General features: G+C 32.4%; 1 protein-coding gene across 1 annotated transcript in view; it reads right to left on the reverse strand.

Annotated features, from left to right (window-relative positions):
• The window catches only part of LRP1B (LDL receptor related protein 1B), a 2,318,354-nt gene that overhangs the window by 1,054,827 nt on the left and 1,240,108 nt on the right, over positions 1–23,419 (reverse strand). Inside the window, exons 12-14 of the mRNA XM_053597274.1 lie at positions 13,213–13,393; positions 6,991–7,210; positions 4,911–5,100 (exon numbers count right to left, since the gene is read on the reverse strand). Coding sequence (XP_053453249.1) covers positions 4,911–5,100; positions 6,991–7,210; positions 13,213–13,393 — 591 coding nt within the window. The remainder of the gene's footprint in view (positions 1–4,910; positions 5,101–6,990; positions 7,211–13,212; positions 13,394–23,419) is intronic.

Genomic DNA, 23,419 nt, shown 5'->3' on the forward strand with positions numbered 1-23,419 from the left:
CAAGAGAGTTCCAAGCAAAGAGGAATAGTTGCTCATAAACCTAGAAAACTGAGAAAGAAAGATTCATATGAGAAGAAATCAGCCAAAAAAAAAAAAAAAAAAAGCAACACACACACACAAAAAGCCACAAAATAGTTCAATACCCCCTATGGATCACAACTGAAGGTGCAAACAACAAAGAAATTTCTGAAATAGCAGAAATGGAAATTAGAATGTGGATGGCAAATAAGATTCATGGAATAGAAGAAAAAGCTGAAAACTAACAAAGAAAAGCCAAAAAAAGTTTCAGAAAATCAATGAAAAAGTTGCAAAAGAGCTAGATAACATAAAAAAGATATAGTAAGACTGAAAGAAATAAAAGAGTCATAGGGAATTTCAAAACACAGCAGAAATTTTCAATAACAGACTAAACCAAGAAGAAAGGATCTCAGAACTTGAGGACTAGGCTCTCAAACTAACCTAGTTATAAAAGGAAGCAGAAAAGGGAATAAAAATAGTAAGCAATCACTTAGAGAAATATAAGATTATGCAAAGCAAACATATATCAATTATGGTATATCCCTGAGGGAAAAGAAGAAAGAGTTAAAAGCATTAAAAATTTATTCAATGCAATTTTTGAGGCAAACTTGGCAGGTATCAGTAGAGATTCAGATATCCATATAAAAAATGGTCATTAAAACCAGCAAAATTCATAGTAAATATGGCATATTCAGGACAGACACAGGTAGTAATCAACCTGGCAAAAGTAAAAACAAGGAAGAAAATTCTACAAAAAGCATGATGAAAACAACTAACCTATAAAGGAAACCTCAACAGGCTAATTGTGGTGACTTCTCAGCAGAGACTTTATAAGCCAGAAGACAATGGGACCCCATCTTCAATCTTCTTAAACAGAACAATCACCAACCTAGAATTCTGTATCCTCTGAAACTAAGTATCACAAGAAATGGAGAAATTAAGTATTTTCCAGATAATGAAAGACTAAGGGAATTTGTTCCAAGAAGAACTGCTTTGCAGGAAATATACAGAACTACATTATACATGAATCAGCACAAAAGATACCCACCAGTGTAAATCACCCCCCTAAAACCCTAAAGCTCACAACTGTTATAAGACAAGAGCACCAAAGGAAAATGAAATAATAAGGTACTACTCAACATGATGAACAGAACAGCATTTTGTGTATCAGTTTTATCACTCAGTGTTAATGGTTTGAATGCTGACTGAATGGATGAAAAACATAACCTAAATATCTCCTGTATCCAGGAAACACTCTCAACCACAAGGACACAAACACATAGACATAATGTGAAATAATGTAAAAAAAAAATAATAATTATATATATATATATTTTCCATGCAAACGGAAACAAAAAGAGAGTAGGTGTAGCCATTCTATTTCAGAAAAACTGACTTAAATCAACAATGGGAAAGAAAGAAAAAGATGGCCATTATATAATGATAAAGAGGGTCATTCAATAAGAAGACCTAGCAATCCCAAATATAATATATGCACCTGACACACAAGTGCCTAGATACATAAAGCAAATTCTACAAGAGCTAAGCAAAGAAATAAATAGTAGCATTGTAATTTCTGGGGACTTCAAAAATCCACTTTCAGAGCTGAACAAATCATCAAAGCAGGAAATAAAAAATGGACACAAATGGGACTCTAAAAAAAAAATTAACTGACATTTACAGAGCATTCTACCACAAAACTACTGAATACATGTTCTTCTCATCAGCACATGAGACATTCTCCAAGACTGATCATATTTTAGGCCACAGAACATATCATTTTTTTGCTGAGGATACAATCTTGTACCTACTATATCCCAAAGACTCAACCAAGAAACTCTTGGAATTGATAAATAAATTCAGTAAAGTCTTAGGTTGCAAATTCAATACACACAAAACAGTAGTGTTTCTATATACCAATACTAGTCAAGCTGAGAGTCAAATCAAGACTCAATACCATTCACAGTAGCTGTAAAGAAAATAAAATACATAGGCATATACTTAATTAAGGAGGTGAAAGTCTTCTACAATGAGAGTTATAAAACACTCAGGAGAGTGATTTAGAGAGTCAATGCAATCTCCATCAGAATACCAATCTCATATTTCACTAATTAAAAAAAAGGTAATGTTGTATGCTTTGTTTGGAACCAGAAAAGAGCCCTAATAGCCAAAACAATCGTAAGCAAAAAGAATAAATCTGGAGGCATCACATTATCAGATTTCAAACTATATTACAAGGCTTTAGTAAACAAAACAGCATGGTATTGGTACAGAAATAGAGACAGAACCCAGACATGAAACCATATACCCGCAGCTACTCATCTTCAATTGATCAGGCAACATACACTGTGGAAAAGAATCCCTATTCAATAACTGTTGCTTTGAAAATGTAGAAGAATGAAACAAAAACCCTGTCTCAAGCCACTTACAGAAATTAATTCAGGTTGGATAAAAGATTTAATGTAATCATAAGACCATACGTATTCTAGAAGGAAATGTCATATCTTTTTGTGTTGGATGATTTTTTATTATTAAACTAGATGTCAACTTAGGCAAAGAATTTATGACCTTGACTCTGAAGGCAATTCCAGCAACAACAAAATAAATAAATGGGGCATAATTGAATTAAAAGTCTTCTGCACAAGAAAGGAAATAATCAACAGAGTAAATCCACAACCTATAGAATGGGAGAAAATATTCGTAAACTATATAGCTGACAAAGGACTGATATCCAGAATCTACAAAGAACCCAAGCAAATCAGAAAAACAAACAAACAAACAAAAAACAAAGAAGCATAACTCTATCAAAAACTGAGCAAAAGACAGTAGGACAAACTTTTCAAAAGAAGGTGGACAAATGGCCAAAAAACATGAAAAAATGCTCAGTGTCTCTAATCGTCAGGGTAAAGCAAATTGAAACCACAACGAGATATTACCTCATCCCATCATAATGGCTTATATTGAAAAGTCCAAAAATAGATGCAAAGAGAAAGCAGTACTTGTATGCTATTGGTGGGATTGCAAATTAATACTACCTCTATGGAAACCATATGGAGATTTCTCAAAGAACGAAAAGTAGACCTACCATTTTATCCAGAAATCCCACCTCTTCATTGAAGCACAATTCACAATTGCCAAGATCTAGAATTAACCCAAATGCCCATCAATTCAAGAGTGGATTACAAAATGTAGTATAGGTGTACCACAGAACAGTATTCATCCATGAAAAGGAATAAATTGATGTCTTTTATAGCAATTGGAATGAAAATGGAGACCATTTTTTGAAATAAAGTATCTCAAGAATGGAAAAAACAAACACCACCTGAACACTCTAATAATTTAGAACTAATTTATGGGCACACATGGGCATAGAATGAAGTAAAAATCATTAGAAATTAAGAAGAGGGGAGGATAGAAAGAAGAGAACAGGAAAAAAACTACCTAACAGTTATAAGAACACTATCCAGATGATGTGCACAATTATAGCCCTGACTAAAGCATTATAAATCTACCCATAACAAAAACATTTGCACCACTTAAATATTTTGAAGTAAAAAATAATTTAATAAACAGAAAATGTGATTGTATTTGAAAGGTGTGATGACATGCAAGAAACTAGTAATTGTAAAATTAAAGAACAATAATCCTGAAAACAAGAGGTTATGGGAGATAAGTACTGGTCCTATTTATAGTCTTGATTCCTGGTCAGAGTAGACAAATTACAATAGCCGTGGGAAGAAAAGCAATGGAGGTACATGAATGGAACAGAAATATCACCCTTTAACCTACCTAGTCAATTGTCTCCATCCTTCACTTCTTGTAGCTGTATCCACATATCTACTATCCACATAATTTCAGTATTATTCTTTCAAATGTTAACTTTATCTTTTATTAGCTATTGATATGTCTCTCATTTACACAATTTCATTGTTTTATAAAATTGTGTTTGTGTCATAATCAAGCAATTTTAATATATTAAGAAAAATCTGAAAACTTTGAATGAGTGAATGAGAGTGTTTGCTTTAAGATCTTTCATTTAGTTGAATTATCTTCAAGACACTTTGTTTCAGGATAACTTCCCATTGACCATGTGCATTACAAGACTCAGGATATAATTTATTCATCCTATATTTACTGAAATGTAAGCTTCACAAATTTTCACAAGGATATCTCAATGTAAAAGAAACAGTGACTATTTCATGAAAAAAAAATTACTACATAATTTACTAAATTGCTTTCTCTGTTTAATTACCTAAATTCTGAATAATACTGTTTGTGGTTATCATAATAAATATTAAACTCATGCAGATAAAACATATAACAATACTATCTGACTTTAATAAGACATGCTTTTGGTAGACTGTTGTACTCTTACATCTCTAAAATAATTACATGTTCCTTAAATCTATATAGAAACAAAACCTTGTAAATACACCAAGATGCTTTTAAAAAAGAACATTTTTCTTATATAATGTATTATTTTCAATCTTTTAGTAATTATCTTTTCAAATGAAGTTTTTCTCTCTGTTCACAGTATATACTCTTTGAAAACATTAAGATAATTTTTTTACTTTAACTAACAGCCTCCTTCATTGAAAATGACATTAAAAAGGACATATTTGGAGAAAATTTTTACCTTCACTCGCTCAGGCAGTATCTCCAGAGTTACTCACTCAGGCTATTTAGAACAATAAAATATAAATTTTTATGATAACAAAGTCTAAGATTTGATTGACTTTGGAGCAAACTAGATACCTTTTATTATAAAACCTGAGCAACACTGTTAAAATAAAAATCTTATTATATAATTATTATAATTATAATATGATATAATACTGTGAAGTATTATTACATGTGAAATCCAGCAGCCATTTTATTTGTTTTTATAATACCTTGTTGTTTTCGTGGATCATAAATCTGAAGCCCAAACAGGGGTGGTCTTTCATGCCTCAATAATGTCACCTCACTCGTTACCAAATCTAGTTGAAAAATGGAACCATTCATATAATCAGTCCAGAACACATAATTCCCATGATGCGACAGTCCAAAAGGATGGTTCAATTCTTTCCCACTGTAAACAATCTGTAAAATATAAACACATTGTGAAAAATCAGAACTGACCTTTAGAAACATAAATAAATATTTAGAGAAAATTACATTCAAATAAGTTTAATAGATAATAATCTAACTAATATCTTCATTAATATTTTTTCCAGTAGATTTTAAAAATAGATTTCACAATGTGAGCATATTTTTATGATTTAGGGCTTGCTATTTAAGAAAGATCATCTATATTTCATCCATTTAAATTATTTCATTTATGGCACTATTAATATAGTCAGGAACATAAATACGAAAATGACTTTGCCTCACTCTCATTCCTATCTCTTTTCTTTATGATACTGTAGTATCATACACTGGGATAGAAATGATCTGAATAATTCATATCATTATGTATATTACAAAGTTACTCCAATAGCCAAATGACAGAATATGTTTAAGTGGCATTGGGAGTAATCAAGATTGTCCTACTTTAACTAGGCCAATGCAAATTGACAAAATGTAGGAGCTGACTAGAAAGAAGGTAAATATTTTAATTTTAAACATAGGGATCTTTATTAGTAGTAAACAGATAAGACTCTGGCAAATTTCAATTCTGATTATATTAATATATTCATTTACATTCCAGTTATTTTCTTGTTGGTGATAGGGTTTAAATGGAGGAATCATGCGGTAAACATTCAAGTTTTATATGTAGGATTATAGAAGGGTAATAAATAGTAAGTGTTATCATTCCTATAGTGATAATACTTTTTCCCTTTCATTATGTATAAAATCATACTGAATACAACATGAAAAAGCACTTAGTATTCACTTCACATAATATTTGAAAATTGAAAAAGTTCCCCAATAATTTATCAGAAATCAGATATTGATTCTTTGACTAAATTCTTCATGCCAAAGGATCATATATTGAATAATTCAGACAGTTTTAAAATTGTTTCCACACTTTACGTAGCTGAAAATATGCTGACCATTAAAGTATTATGTATATTGCCTATATACCATCATCTTCTAAGAAATCATAAAGATTTATTTAGCACCTGTTAAGTATGTGACATGAAGTTCAATGTCAAACAATTTTATTTACTTGGGGGAAAATATCGTTAGAGTCTACATGACTGAAATAGTCTTAAATCATCAGTGTAGTATTTATTTCTCAAACAGTATCCACAAGGAGTGGGCTTAGCCAAATGTGCAAAAAGGAAAGAAATGTAACGTGAAGGGAAACATTTTGGCGATTTTTAACTTTTCATTTTTCTATTCTTTAAATGACAGTTGAATTCAGTTCTTGGTGTTACATGTGGCTACATAATTATAAGACGAAATACAGAAATATAGAGGTGACGTTTTGCCAACTACACCTTTCAACTGCATCATCCTCAATTTTACCTAAGAATTTCACAGTCATTTTGCAACGATTCCAGCAAACAAACAACAGGAAACGGATACCTATAATAGGTTTAGAGTTCAGTTCATTCCTACTATGTTCTTCGGTCCCAATGTCAAGAAGTTCTTTATTCAAATAAATGCATCATTACTTTCTCATAATAAATAACATTAAATTTTCAGCTGAAAACCTTCAACATATTTGAAAAGTGTAGAGTTGCTTCGTCACAGAAAACTCATCAATGTTGTAGAAAAACTGCATTTTAAATCAGCTCTAATATCCCAAGAGCTTCTTAAAAAAATCTCCCAAATCCTGGCATACCACCGTGAGCTGGGCCTGGTCTCCTGGAGGCAGGTGCCAGCTGCACTGCTTGTGCTCAGCCTCCTTTAGCCACCCCACAGAGATACTGGCAGCCACCTCAGAGGGGTAAAAATAAACTCCAAAGTATTTTTAACATAACAGAACAAGGCTCTGTGAAAGAATCAGCCCGTGGGTTAAAAACAGCAGCATTTTTCTTTTACCTTCCTGTGAGTTCCATTCAAAAACACTTTTTCAATATGATCATAATAGGCGTCACACCAGTATAATGTGTTGGTGTGAAAGTCCAGAGTTAAACCATTTGGCCACAGCATCTTTGAAGTCACAAAAATCTGCCGATTGAAGCCATCCATCCAGGCCTTCTCAATCCTTCCCACGCTGTCATCTGTTTCATCTTCTTCCCAGTCTGTCCAATACATCCAACTAAGATATTCACAAACAAGAGGGCACACATGTTATTTTAACTAGTTGCCATATACAGACACTTCCTCAGATTTGGCCCTTCCATAAAATCGAGTTACTTTCTGATTTTTTCTCCTATCTAAATGCTTATCTGTCAAAGGTGGGGCGGGGGGAGCAACTGTAAAGTTTTAAGAGATGTAAGGATTTGTTCAGTTATATCAGTTCACTAAGCCTTATTACAGAAAACCCACTACCACCCCCATCACACTTAACGGCTTCATGCATTAATTAATTAACCAGGTAGTAAGTGTCAAATATCTATTTTCTCTGGTATTGATAACAATTCTACAAAATATTTTTTGAGGGACATTACTATTTCAAAATGTCCACTTCAAAAAGTATATCAACTATGTGATTAAAAAGCAGACTTGGCGACATGAGAACCCACGGCAGAGTTGATGATCTACTCCAAACTTTATTTAATCTCAGATGAATTATTATTTTTTAAAGCAGGCAATTGGATTGCTTTTGTTCTAAAGGGCACAGTCATACTAGGTTTGTTTGGTCAGGCCTAATTTGTCTTCCTAATGCAAATTATCTGTGCTTTATTACTGCTTATTAGTACCCCCAAACCCACAGAAGATGATTTAGCTGCACATAAGTTTAATAACAGCAGGTTGACTGACCTTGAGATTTTGAGTTTTAATTTCTATCTCAAACAAAGGGATCTTCCTTTAAAAACAAATCTTTTTTATAAGCTCTGACAGTGGGGGGTCGGGGTGGGGTGGGGCTTGAACTAATGCTCCAATTCCCTCATGAATAAGGTTAAAACCCACCACATGTGTTGCTTCAGGGTCAAGTGAAAGTTCCTGAGTTATTAATTAAAGTGTAGATTTTAATTCAATCATTCCATATACTTCATAATGCCCTAATGCTTTTCTAAGCTGCTGACCAAAGAAATACCCTGATTAGATCTCCTGCCTGTCACATTTTGTGGAGCCTAAAGAATTTCTGAGGTAATTTGGGAAAAATCTGTATCCATGACTAAATATCCTACTGTGATTTAAACTGGCAGATCTGTTGGAAAGAGTGATGTAACAGACCATTCATTATTTCATACCAATGAAGCTCTTTAGAACCCTCTTTAATAATTTACAGTTATGTTGATATGCCTTTTTAGAACTGAGGAGGTATATTGAGACTGCTGAATTTTATTAATTCTAGAAATACAAACAGCAAATGCCTATCTCGTATCTTGCATTTCTTTAGAGTGAATTTATCATTGAGTCAAGTTCAGAATAAACAAAAGTCATTCTTTTTGCTCTAATTCTATGCAACTTATGCATAAATACTTGACCTCAGCTATGTAAATCAACTATGTAAAAGTAAAATGTTCACTTTGTTTATCTCTATTGATTATTTTCTCAAAATCCTTGAACATTTAATCAATACAGTTTTATTGTTGCTAATTTATAACTTGTTAAAATTATCTTTCCCTATAACTTTTCCTTTTGATCATGGATATACTTTTTTCTGAACCAAATATATATGTGTGCATTCACACACATAAACAAAACACACACACACACACACAAGAAATAAAGATGAATATTCTAAACATGTTGTACATTGTTTCACCACTTGAAAAAAAAGAATTGTTTGTGAAAAAAAAAAGAATTGTTTGTGAATGGGATCATATAAGTTTATATATATATTCAAATAAGATATAAGAAAATTTTTTTCTATGTAAACAACGTCTAACTGCTTGATTCATGATATATGTGTCATCATCTATTGATTGAATTATCTGTTTAAAAGTATATTGTGAAAGTTTTATAATAAATATCATATGATGATAATTCTTAAGTATAGAAATTGGGAAATATAACCTATAAAATAAGCAGGAACTAAAGATTTTCCTAGGTGGTTATCTGTATATTCACCACATGAAAACTTGGTTATATGGCCTTCTGCTAATGTAGCAAGAAAAATTCTACCTCTTCTTTCAAAGCCAGTCCAACTACAATGTTTTGATGATGTTCATCAGTAGGCTTTGTGGAGAGAACAGTCAAAATAAGCTCTTTCCTCTGTTTCTTAGTAACACTTTTCAGTTCTTCTATGTTTATTGTATGCATCATATTTAATGGTATTGCATATCTGATCATTCCAATTAAAATTAATATAATTAAGAGAAGAGATTATTCCTTATTTATAGTTGCACCCTTGGATAGATGTTCCCAAATTCAATTGCCTTATGAGGTGGCCCATACTAGAAATAATCCTTAAATGCTTCACTGCCATGGAAATAGGGTGCTGTAAGATGTTGTTGTTTGGAAAATATATGCTCAGCAGGGGACACATTTTGTATAGATGACATTTTAAGATGTTGACCTATGTTGTTGATATAAATGTGAAATGTGAAATTATTGGAAAGAAGTGAGTTCATTTGTAGTTATCAGTTTGAGGGAAAATGCCATCAACATCTCTTCTTCCTTTAATTTTATTGGCACTTCAACAATTGTTGAAGTCTGTAATCCCATTCTTTCAGTGTCTCCCGTCTCATGAGGTCTCTACTTTTATGTTCCTATTACAAATGGTACTGTTGAAAAAGAACTCCTACTGGGCATTCTTTTTCAAATCTATTGTGTTTTGCAAACAACTATCATATTGCCATCAGTTGTTTTTCTAACTTCATTTGGAAATCTTATTTAAACTTTATCTAAACTTAGATCTAAACTAAAAACTTCAGTGAAGTTCTAAAAAGCATATATTTCTTTCTACTTTATCTTCCTGTTAAGTGTGTGTTTGTGTGAATGTAGGAATAGCCTGCATACCAGACTATAAGCTCTTTGAGAACAATTATTTATTACTGATTTCTATTGATCTATATGGTAGTTATGGAATAATAAATTTTAATAAAATTTAATGAGTAAATCTTGTGTTGATTCTGTAATTGGTTATGAGCTTTTGAAAAAACGTATCTCTGAAATAAACCATTTTTGTTAATAGGCTTGTATGGTATAGAAAATCTGTAATTCTCTCTTGTGTACAGCTGCAAATAGATATTATGGTAGCAAAAATATAAGTAAATCAATTTTTATGAAAAAATTACTTAAAACTAAATTATGTTATTTTTTTAATTTTTAGAATTTTTAAATTTTTATTAAATCATTTATTAAATGATTAATAATGAATTTGAATAATTAATATAATTAATTCAAATTAAATAATTAATAATTAATTCAAATTCATTAATTTGTTAATTCATTAATTCATTTTTGAATAATTAAATTCAAATTAAGTCGTTTTATTAAATCATTTTGTTAAATCATAGCTGCGTACATTAATGCAATCATGGGGTATAATGTGTTGGTTTTATATACAATTTGAAATATTTTCATCAAACTGGTTAACATAGCCTTCACAGCATTTTCTTAGTTATTGTGTTAAGACATTTGTATTCCACATTTAGTAAATGTCACATGTACCCATATAAGATTCACCATAGGTGTAGTCCCACCAATTACGCTCCCTCCACCCATCCTTACCTCTCCCCTCCCTTCCCTATCCCTTTTCCCCATATTCTTGGGCTATAATTGGGTTATAGCTTTCATTATTTTGAATGGAGTTTTACAAATTAAAACTTTTCTTTAAAATTATATATAAGGCTGCAACAATTATTTGAATAATTAAATTCAAATGGTTCATTTTTGCTTGTACTGCCTTCCAATTCATTCTCTATGAAAAAATAAGATTACCCCTTTAAAAATGTAAATTCAATTATATCACTTCTCTATTTTGCCCTCTTACTGAAGGAAAAATACAAAGCTCCCATCGTAGCTAGCAAGGCTCTACTTTTCTTTTCAATCTCATCTTCAGTTACTTTTTTCTCCTGCTCCCTAAAACCCAGCCCCATTGCCTTCACTCCAGTTCCTCTGACATCCAAGCTTTTGCCCAGTTTAAGATTATTAACTGAACCATTTTATTAATCTGAAATACTCTGTCTTCCATTCTCCATGACTAGTTCCTTTGCTAGAAGTGAGTCTCAGCTTATATGATGCCTCTGTAAAGAGGCTTTCTCAGAAAATCTATTTAAATAGGTTTCCACCTGTTCCCCAAAATATCAACTTATTTGTTTTTCTCTACCGTTTTGGTCTGTTGAATTACATTTGGTGCTTATTTATTATTATTGTTCATTTGTTACTAATTTATTCTTTTACTACATATCTCTCCACTGGGAACTTTGTAAGAAATAAGTCTATGCCTGTTTCCTTAACAGCTGTATACCTACTGCAGAGCTCTGGGTATAACGTATTGTCAGAGAGAAAGAAAAAGCGTGTGTGCTTAAATACACATATATACATTCACAAATACACATACACACATACTTTTTGTTAATATTTGTGCATAATAGATAATAGAAGTTTTCATATTTTATTTGAATATTTGTGACTAATGAAACAGGTATATCAGCCATTCTTTGTTGTGTCAAGGGCAAACAGAGGGTTAGATGGTACACTGCCATAACAGAGATGCAGATGTGTCTTAATAAAAAGAAAAGAAATCGTATCAATCAGAATTGCCCCCAAAGAGCATGACTACATAGATGCTATAGGTTTCAAATACAAGTTGGATGTCCCAAGTATGGGAGGGGTTGAAGGAAATTTGCTGGATTTGATAAGAAAGATGAAACTAGTGGTTTCTAAACTTCTTTCTAAATTATATGATTCTGTGTATGTTCTCTACATTTATTTTATCTCTCTAAGCACAACAAAGACTATTTAATGTTATCAGAAAACATTTTTCTCTAACAGAATACTGAAAAGGGAGATGCTCATCTAAGACATATTTGAAATTTCTTGCTTCATGTATAAATGAATTTTTGGAATAAACATTCTCTATAAATTGAGATAGTCTTGGTTTAAAGAAGACCTGGTTTAAAAGTCTGCGAATGAAACAGATAATTGTAGAATTCACATATAAAATCACTAAAATTACATTAAAATTATGTCAGTGAAAACATGTAAAATTAGTTTATTCACTGCCTAGGAAGAAAAGCCCGATCATAATTGGAACTACTGTCAACAAAACAATTCTATGAGCTGCAATTTGGTGATCCTAGTTTATAAGAGAGTCACATGTCTCTTATTTAATTCATTTGTTTTGAATATGTGTAGTAAGGCATAAAGAATATCCACTTTGTGAGGTTATTCTGAAGCAACAACATATAAACCATGGAGGGAAAAACACAACAAAAAAAAAACTTCATAAAATATGCAATATTGGTTTAATTATGAATAAAAGTCAAAAGAAAATATATTAATAAGAATTAAACAAAATATTCCATTTTAAAACAATACATACAACAAAATGATGGCCCCATATGGGAATTAGCATGGTAGACTAATAAAAAGCAGTGAAGTATAGTGGCCAAGAGGAATGTTTTAGAGACAGGCTGCAGTTTAAATAACTACCTAGTACCTTACTAATTGGTCTTTTGTAGGTCAGTTATCAGTTTTTCCTTTCTATCATAAAATAGGAGTAATAATAGCAATTAATTAAAAAATTATGATGAGAATTACAGAATAGATGCACAGTACCCCATTTAATGAAATGCCTGGCCCATAGTCAATGTAAAAAAAAAAAAAAAAAAAAAAAAACTTTTGCTTTTTTTTATATATTACATTTCAATTGATTTAAAAAATTAAATTAATTGATTCTTGTATTGAAATTATTATTTATGTTGGTATTATGCTGTTTAAAGAATTATAGTGCTAATCTGAATGAATCGAGTAATATAATGTTTATATATAAAATCTACTCATTTCAGTTTAATGTACTTTGAAAAGTTTATTTAGTACATTTTCCAGTGAGAAAATCACTAAATGCATACTTTTTCTCAATCAGACCATTCATTAGTGTATTTTCCTGTACATATACGTTTAAATAAGGATGACTATTATTAAATATGTTAAAACAGATTTATTGTCATTCTCCTTATATGAAACTGTTTAAATTCATACCCATCGACTGGATCCACAACAATCCCTCTGGGATGAGACATTTCTCCCTCTAACAGAGTCTTCCGACTCTGAGAAGCCTTTTCCAGTCTGGCTACATTAATGGTTTTCCTTTGGCCATCATTCGTCCAGTAAAGGTTATTTCCAATCCAGTCCACAGCAATTCCCTCCACATTATCCAGATCTATTAAAAAAGGAAAAGTAAGAAATAAATAAATATTTTATTTAATTCAAAAAGTAATAGACTCTGATGCAGAAATTCTTTGTACTGTGATTTTTTGCCAATATTATTATTCCATAGGATACTTTTCAATTTTATTTTGAATGTCCCTTATGTAATACATCCTTTTTCTTCACATGGATTTTTTCCATGTGCACAAGTGCTGACAATTTAATCATGGTGGTTAAATATTTTAATTAAACCTCAATTTGTTGTAATTGAGACAGTATCCTGCAAAAAACAGGAAAATATAAGTGATATGAGTGAAAAGGGTGAAAATAAATGAAAAAAAAAGTAATAAAGACTGTTAAGAAGAAAAATCCACTAGTACTGTGATAACATGTTCAAATTTATGTAATCTGAGAAATAAAAATGATATGAATGTCCTTCTGCACAGAGATGAAAGAGGAGCACACGTTTGAAAGGCCAGAACAGGCTTTCATCTCAGAACGGCATCAAGAGCAAACCTCAAAGAATCAATACTTACGGATATTTTGGATATATTTTAAAAACAGACCCTATTAAAGGTTTGTATTATAATATTCAGCCAATGATAAAATCAAAGCATACTATAAACATATAATTTTATGAGATCAGCTAATCTAAACCCTTTATTTTACAACTGGAGAAACTAACACTCCCAAGTGAAGGCAGTCACTTGTAGTCTATTATCATTCAAGAAGCAGTAGAAATGGGATAAAAACCTATGCCATCTGATCCCCAGCACGGAAACCTTCGGAACTGCACAGTTACATTTTGCCACTTTGTAAACCATGCTCCAAATGGTCCACAACATAATAAAGGTAGTTCTATTCTTTGTTGCATGTGAACTTACTGTGAACTCGCTCTCTTTTTTATTCATTTATTTTTAAACCGGGGAAGTCTGTTACACAGACTTTTTTCTGTCCTGGATATGAGGTACAGGACTGGGACTTACCAGACAAAACTTAGAGACAGAGCTATGTATTCACACACTGCTTAGAAACCACATATCCTCACACGCAGACATAACAAATATTAGGTTGTATTTTATTCTCTAGTCATGGTCCTTCTGACTCCGGGAATTTTTTTTTTTCTTTTATAACCCTTTCTGCTTATCAACATGTACCCTGATTCAGGATAACTAATACAAAATGTGATTTGATCTAACTGAAAGTCTCATTATAGTGAATAAGATACGTTCTCAATTTCAGTAAGCTGCCTGCTTTATTACCATCCAATATGAGTAATTTTTGCAGGTTAATTGTGCCCATGCTTAGGAAAAAGTTTAATTTTATCTTTACTTACTAAAACAACTTTACTGAGCACTTTCCTGATCTGGCTTAATGAAGAAAGTATAATTTCTTACTCTTATTTTTTATTTATCATGGTGTATAGCTGATTTTTATCTTGTTAGTTTTCAAAAATTGGATTACATTTTAAACTACTCCAGCATGGAAAATCTTCATGTTGGATAATCCTTTTATTTTTAAAATTTTCTCTTTTGACATACGACTTGAGTTTTTTTCGATATGAAGCAGATTAAATGCTGTATAGACAGAAATTATGTTTCTGACACTTGGGTAAGCAACTCAGTCACTCTGTTCCTTAATTTTTTCATCAGTAAAGTGAAGATAATAACAGCATTTATTCCATAGGGTGATGACAAAGGATAAATTAGCTACTGTATGTAACATGTAGCACTCTAGAATAGAATATTGTAACTTCTCAGTATATGCTAATTTTTATTAATTTGTCAGGATTAAAAATACTGTACATCTATTCTGGCTTTTTTACTTAACAGTGCTACTTAATGGAATAAATTACGGCTTATGTTTTCTCCTTTAAAATGAGTTTTTAGTAATATTTTCCTGCATTTTTACCAGTGACCAACTTTAATCAGAAATAGTACACGCAGTAGAGTCCCTAGTATTTTCCAGATATACAATCATATCATCTGCGAAGAGCGAAAGTTTGATCTCTTCTGACCCTACGTGGATACCCTTGATCGCCTTTTCTTCCCTAATTTCGGTGGCTAAAACTTCCATTACAATGTTAAAGAGCAATGGAGACAATGGGCAGCCTTGTCTGGTTCCAGATCTAAGTGGAAATGATTCCAATTTAACCCCATTCAATATGATATTGGCTGTGGGTTTGCTGTATATGGCCTCTATCAGTTTAAGAAATGTCCCTTCTATACCAATTTTCTTAAGTGTTCTAATCATGAATGGATGTTGGATGTTATCAAATCACAAAATCCCAAGACCAGAGATGTTGGCATGAATGTGGAGAAAAGGGAACACTTTTGCACTGCTGGTGGGAATGCAAATTAATACATTCCTTTTGGAAAGAGATATGGAGAACACTTAGAGATCTAAAAATAGATCTGCCATTCAATCCTGTAATCCCCCTACTGGGCATATACCCTGAAGACCAAAAATCACACCATAACAAAGATATTTGTATCAGAATGTTTATTGCAGCCCTATTCATAATTGCTAAGTCATGGAAAAAGCCCAAGTGCCCATCGATCCACGAATGGATCAATAAATTGTGGTATATGTACACCATGGAATATTATGCAGCCTTAAAGAAAGATGGAGACTTTACCTCTTTCATGTTTACATGGATGGAGCTGGAACATATTCTTCTTAGTAAAGTGTCTCAAGAATGGAAGAAAAAGTACCCAATGTACTCACCCTTATTATGAAACTAATGTAGGACCTTCACATGAAAGCTATATCCCAGTTATAACCTAAGAATAGGGAGAAAGAGGAAAGGGAGGGGAGGGAGGGGGGAAGGAGGGGGATTAATGGGATTACACCTGCGGTGCATCTCACAAGGGTATATGTGAATCCTAGTAAATGTGGAATGTAAAGGTCTTAGCAAAATAACTAAGAAAATGCTACAAAAGCTATGTTAACTAATGTGATGAAAATGTGTCAAACGATCTATGAACCAAGTGTATGGTGCCCCACGATCATACTAATGTACACAGCTATGGTTTAATAAAAATAAATAAAAAAAAACATGAAAAAAAAGAAATAGTACACGCAGAGTCACTTATGAAAAATAGTAATGAAACAGAATTGACTTCTAAGAAGCAGGATTTGGTAGGATCTTGTCTCTGAGACAAGATCTAACTTTATTTTGTTTTTGATAAAGTGAAATGCTTAAATGCTATAAATGGTGTTTGTGATCTCAAGTTCTGGAAACACATTGTCAGGTTCTGCCACTCACTATATACTTCACCTTTCTCTTCTTCAATTCCTTGGTCTTTAAAATGACTATAATGATAGTATTTAACTCATAGGCATGCCTTGAAGATTAAATGAAATAAATATATGTGACATTATTAAAATAATGATTGGCACATAGAATATCTTATACGAAAGTTGCTATTAGTATTATTAGTACTATAATAGTCTCCCTTTAGCTAACTATATTGTCTATTCACATAGTAATAAAACAATTTCTTTAGAGTGATTTTTTATTATGTTCTTTGTTATGTTTTGTTTGTTTTTTTGTGTTTTTTCTTTCTTTACAGAAATGATGAGGCTGATTAAAGATTTAATAAGAAAACTCATGTAAGGGTCTATGTACAAATTAGGAATATTTTTGGTAATTTTTAATGGGGCAAGGAAAAAGTTTGTCTTATAGAACAAACTATACATAATCAATTAACCTCTTTTTTTACAAATATCCATTGATAAGGGCAACATTCTGCTTCCATATTATTTGATCTGCTTTTGATTAACTTACAACTTAGATGGAAACCTAAGATATGAAGATAGTCTTACAAACATTTAACTTTATTATTGTTTTTATTACAGATTAAATATGGGAGTACAAATGATTAGGTTATAATGTTTGCATTTGTTAGTTGTAGTTGTGTCCTGTGCCCAAGAGGTGAGTGTGGCACATGCTCTTACATTATACCCATTAGATGAGAGCCTCCAATGTACTCAGTACTAATATGAAGCCAGTAGAAGAACTAATAATACATTTGATACTTTATTCAAAGGGGCCTGGTTAAGTCTTGCATTTGGGTGGGGGATCTGAGACCACAAGGCCACATATGGCCCCTCCAGATGTCCAAGCAAGGCCCCTCAACTGAATCCAAACTTCACAGAACCCCTCCCTCTTTTTTGAGACAGAGGCTCTTTCTGTTGCCTCAGTCTAGAGTGACAAGGCATCAGCCTAGCTCACAGCAACTTACAACTTCTGGGTTCAAGTGATCCAACTTCTCAGACTCCCAAGTAACTGGTAGCACAAGTGCCCACAGCAGTGCCAGCCATTTTTTTCTATTTTTTAATAGAGACACAGAGATGGGATCTCACTCTTGCCCAGGCTGGTCTACTGAGCTCAAGGGATCCTCCTGCCTTGGGCTCCCAGAGTGCTAGGATTACAGGTGTGAGTGAGCCACCTCACCCAACCTACAAATGCCTTTTAATAAAGGCTGCACTCAAGGAAACAGAAGGCATGTGGTCCAAAGCAGCAGGTTCCTCATCCCATACCCATTTTCCTATTGCAATAGACATGTACTATCAACATGTTTGTACCTCTCCCCCACTCCCCCAAAAAAAAGAGAGAGAGAGAGAAATTCTAGTAGATAATGGTTTTATGTAAATTTTTTGATTAAGATCATGTTTATATTTTCCATACTAAGTGAAAGAATTATCTATATACCTCAGATAATAAGACTTTTTCTTATACTAATAGCTAAGATTAATATTGTATTTTTGCTAATATTGTTTAAAATTTCTACATTTTCCTTTGTAAACATGGTTTAGTAATTTCAGAATGTAAACATGATTTAGTAATTTCAGAATAGCTTGTTTAAGTAGAATATTATAAGAGTAGTACTTTAAACATACATATACTCACATCTTATGTAAAGGTAGCCTTGGTACTTAATTGCATGGTTCACTTAAGTGAAAAATTCTTAAAACTAATAATACTATCTCCTATAAAGAATACCTACTATTAAGGAAATGAGGATGAATAATAGAAAATAAAATTTATGTAAATTAAAAAGAATAGTGATGTGGATTTAAAAGGAATTAATAAAATAGTAAAGTTCTTTAAATGAATGTAAAACATTGACAAAACAAGGTTTTTAAACAGAGCTATTTTGAAAAAATACCCAACATATTTCTAAAACTGAAACTTCATTACAGGTCAGATTTATATATTACACATTCATGGAACAGAAGAGGATTACAGTTTTATATATTTAAAATATAATCTCCTACTTTTAATTTGGATCTATGATTTATAAAAAAAAAAAAAAAAGGCTGAGGTTATGAATAGTTAGTTGCCTTAGTATTAAGTTCATAATCTGGACTTCCAAAGAGTGATACATAAGTGCTGATGTTTTATAAAATTATTTGATTAATGCAAGAAGAAATTAGTTGGAAATTGCAGCCCCAAATTGAAATTATAAAAACACAATATTTACATTTTTTTTTACTTTATCTAGGTATATCCATGGTTATCTATCCTTAGCATGGACATCACTTTTTTTTATGAATTGGAACAAAAGTGTGTACATGAGTTCAGAGTACGATGTGCCTTAAATAACTAGATCTGCAGCATGCAGTTAGACATGCTTAGGGCCAGGAATGCCTTACTCTGCCTCAGAGTCAGAACTTGAACAAGTATCCCACCTCCTATTCTTCTAGTTCAATTAATACATATTCTCTTTGTGTTTTTCAATATGGCCTGAGGCATCACAGCTCTTATGTATCTGACATGAGAGAATGACCTCGATTTAATTAATTATGGCAGCAAAAGTTTGCTTACTGAATTTGCTATCTCTGGAGGTTTTAAGGGTCTGTGGTCATAGACTAAAGTTTTTTATATTATCTGTCCCTAGGGGCCAGCTAAGGCTGATAATTTTCATCCTCATTTTCATTCCAGGAAAGAGTGGGTAAACTACGCAAGCTTCACAAGCTAATTGTAATTTTGTATTTGGTAAGAACCAGATATTTTACTTTTGTATTCAAAGAATATACAGAGTACATATAAGGATCTTATTTTCCTTGTATTATCAAAAGCATATTGTCAATTTTAATGGATGAGAAGATACACATCATCTCTTTATGATATTCAGTTATTTCATCTTCAATACAATGAACTCATGTATGAATAAAGAGCCATGCTATGCATCATCGTTATCAATAAAGTAATGTAAAGTAAAAATGAAAGATGAAAAGAATGGTTAACTGAGATTTTGCTATACTTCCATGTTTTAAATTGGCTGGATTATTATTCATAGCTGCTAATAGGAGAATATAAGACTTTATTACTTTGGTACAACAAGCGGCATGGTCATCAGCATATTGGGGGTCAGTTTCCTATACTGCAAAATGCCCCTGGGACAATGGGGAAGGGCCTATATGGACACTTTCACACAAAGTGGGTTTCAGGACAAAAGAATTTTCAGTTTAGGAATTGCAAACATGTTATAATAGGCAGTAAGCAGGCCTGCTTTTTGGCCTGGAAGAAGAGTCAATCTCTGTCTTTCAAGACTTTTCTATATAGACATCCTTGAAAAGATATTTCAGAAAAAAAGGCAGTCAGTGTCTCCCTTTAAGAAATACATAAATGTCAGAGATCCTCGGAGATTATCCTCCAAGAGAAGGTCCTTAAAAAAATCATAATTTGATAATCACTAATCAATGAATATAGATAAAACAAACAAATTGGTATGCAAATATGACCACATATAATTTCTGGATTTCATGTTATTGCTTTCAGGAGAATTCTGCATTAAGTTCTGCAACCACACCTTTAAAGCTCATCATTGTGTGGTGGTTAATTTTATGTGTAATTTTATTTACTTCCATGTACACAGATATTTGGTCCAAACATCAGTCTGGATGTTTCAGTGAAGGTATATTTTAATGATATGAACAGTTAAATCAGTAGACTTTGAGTAAAGCATGTAACCCTCCATAAGGTGGATTTGCCTCATACAATCAGTTGAAAGCCTTTAGAACAAATAGACTGAGATTCCCAAGAAAGGTAGAATCCTGCCTCCGGTCTGTCTTTGGACTTGAGCTGCAATATGAACTCTTTCATGGGTCTCCAGTCTGCTGGCATATCCTACACATTCTAGGCTTTCTAGCCTCCAGAATCACATGGTCAATTCCTTAAAACAGATCTTTCTTACTTTCTCCCTGTATCTCATCCATTCTGTGTGTCTGTAGAATCCTGATTAATACACCTTCATCATACCTGTGATTTGGAAATACTAGGCAAAAGATCATTCTTCATCTTCATTCTCTTCAGATGAAACAACTGCAAAGTATATGTTGCAGAGAACAAAGTAGGCTCAAATTTAAGAAAGTCCTAGAGATATGTATATAACTCATTTTTACAATATTCTGCTTAAAGAAAAAGTAATGTAAGAGTTCTAATTGTGAATCGGTAGAAAGCCATTTCCATTAACACCCTTTTACTACCCAGTTCTGTCTATTTAACAAGATAAAACAGAGCTTCAACTTTTTCAACACAAAATATCAGAGCTATTCTTGGATACTGCATTTATTCCTGTGAAGTAGGTTATAATTTGTAGAAATAAAACACTGTGGAACCTATTTCATCAATAGTAAATTACTCAATCTCTTTCATATTAGTTGAAGAGCCAATTCTATTAGGGGTCACTTGAGCAATTTAATTTCATAGAAAGTGACTTTTTTAGAGCTATATTTTCTAATATGTTCCATGTTTTCACATTTGGTCATTTAAACATTCAAAAAGTTGCATCATTTCAATTGATAATTTTCACTGAATTTTTGAAAATAACAAAGTAACACATACAATACTTACACATCACGTTTAGTAAAAGATACTGATCATTAAATTTCAAGCTAAGCTGAAAAGCCAGAGGCTGTAAACCTTCATTATATTTATAATTGCCACAGCAAAGAACAAACGTGTCATTTCATGTGACTATCCTCCCAGAGCTTACAATGAACATGACTCCAACAAAACCATACTTTTTCAGACCCAGATAAATACTTGGAGTAAACAAGGAAAGACAAAATGCATGGTGTGTTTTAGGTAAATGTGGTAATAGAGATCACATCCCAATAATAATTCTCTCACAACACTTTTTTTGGGGGGGTGGGGGGATAGAGTCTCAGTATGTTGCCCTCAGGAGAGTGCTGTGGCATCACAGCTCACAGCAACCTCAAACTCTTGGGCTTAAGCGATTCTCTTGCCTCAGCTTCCCAGTAGCTGGGATTACAGGTGCCAGTCCCAATGCCCAACTAATTTTTTGTTGTCATTGCTGTTTAGTAGGCCCTAGCTGGGTTCGAACCTACCAGCTCTGGTGCATGAGGCTGGTGCCCTAACCACTGAGCAACGGGTGCTGAGCTTCTCACAACATTTTTCCAGAAATATCTCAGAAAACGTGTGGTCACAATCCTCTTGGTATGCGGATAGTCTTACAGAACTGAAGCAATGAGTCAAAGGCAAGTGTGGTAATGAAGTTAGGCAGGAACCTAATTAAGAATTCAGTATTTGGAGGATAAAGGAAGCTAAAGAACCATGTAGTCCAGCTTCTATATTCTACAAAAAATAAAACAAAGATCCAGAAAAGTAAGGTGACTTATAATGATCTATATTTAGTTTGTGATATATACATATAATAAGTTCTAAAATCTGACTCATGTTCCAATGTGCCTGGCCTACTTTTCATTCAAGTTCGTCTTCAGAACTGTAAATAAAAAATGATAAACAGAATAAGGAGTCAAAGAAAGTTTAATATGTGTATAAAGCAATGCTTTATTTGAAAAAAGGAAAGTGGGGGGTGGGTGGCGCCTGTGGCTCAACAGAGTAGGGTGCCGCCCCATATGCCAGAGGTGGCAGGTTTAAACCCAGCCCTGGCCAAAAACTGCAAAAAAAAAAAAAAAAAAAAAAATGGAAAGTGGCTCATGGGCGCAGGGATGAGAGTAAAGATAGAGTAAGATTATTTCAATGAAGAATGATTTGGGGGGCAAACTTTCCAACTATAAAGACTATAAATATTGAAAGTTCACATATGTTTTTCAGATTCTCCCACCTTGGTAATCTTTGGTGAATTCCTTAAACCTGAGCATCAGTTTTCTCTAATAAAAATGTGAGAATTAATTCTACCTATGCTAGGATTAAAGGAGAAAATAATAAACAGAACAATGCCTGACACATAATGAAATTCTCTACAAAATATAGCTGCATATATTATTTTCTTACCAAAATATATTTGATAACTACACAGAAATTTAGCAAATGCCACAGCACTGCACTCTACTGAGGGAGACATAGTGAGACTCTGTCACAAAAAAAATCAATCAGTCAAAAAATGGAATATCAGTGAACAATAATTTCCTATTATTTAAATATAATTGTCATTTTCACACAGCACCAAATACTTAGAAGATAAATTAAAAATGATAGAAAACTTTTAGATTCTTAAAAATATTCAGATATTTGGGACTATAGAAAAAATGTACAAATTTACATTTTCACGTTTTTTATTATATACTACCTACAAGAGTCTGAAAGACCTTGGAGGTTTTGATGCCTAGATTTTAACATAGAAACATATAATTTAGGGAGACTAAAGGTGCACTACACGGCACACCTCACTGTTTGACACATGCCATCACTGTTCTCAGGACCATCAAAAGCAAATTTTGGAGAGATTTTTCACTTAAACAACCTAAATGATAAAGATATTACTACTTAAAAAGTACCATACAATATAAAAAATTTAATAAAAAATCATTTCCTATTCTATTCTCCTAATGTTGAATATTTCACGGAATTTGAAATGTCAGTAACATAATAATAGGTAAATAATATTCAATAAAGTGTAATTCATATTCTACTACCACAAGTCAGAAACATCTAATTCAAAGAGGAAGGGGGTAAAAAAAACCCTGAGATTATACATAGCAGTGTTGTAGTGGATGATCTATTATTCCATTAACATTATTAAAAGTTATTTTATAAGAAATA

The sequence above is a fragment of the Nycticebus coucang genome, chromosome 7 (genome assembly GCF_027406575.1).
Source record: "Nycticebus coucang isolate mNycCou1 chromosome 7, mNycCou1.pri, whole genome shotgun sequence".
Classification (NCBI taxonomy): domain Eukaryota; kingdom Metazoa; phylum Chordata; class Mammalia; order Primates; family Lorisidae; genus Nycticebus; species Nycticebus coucang.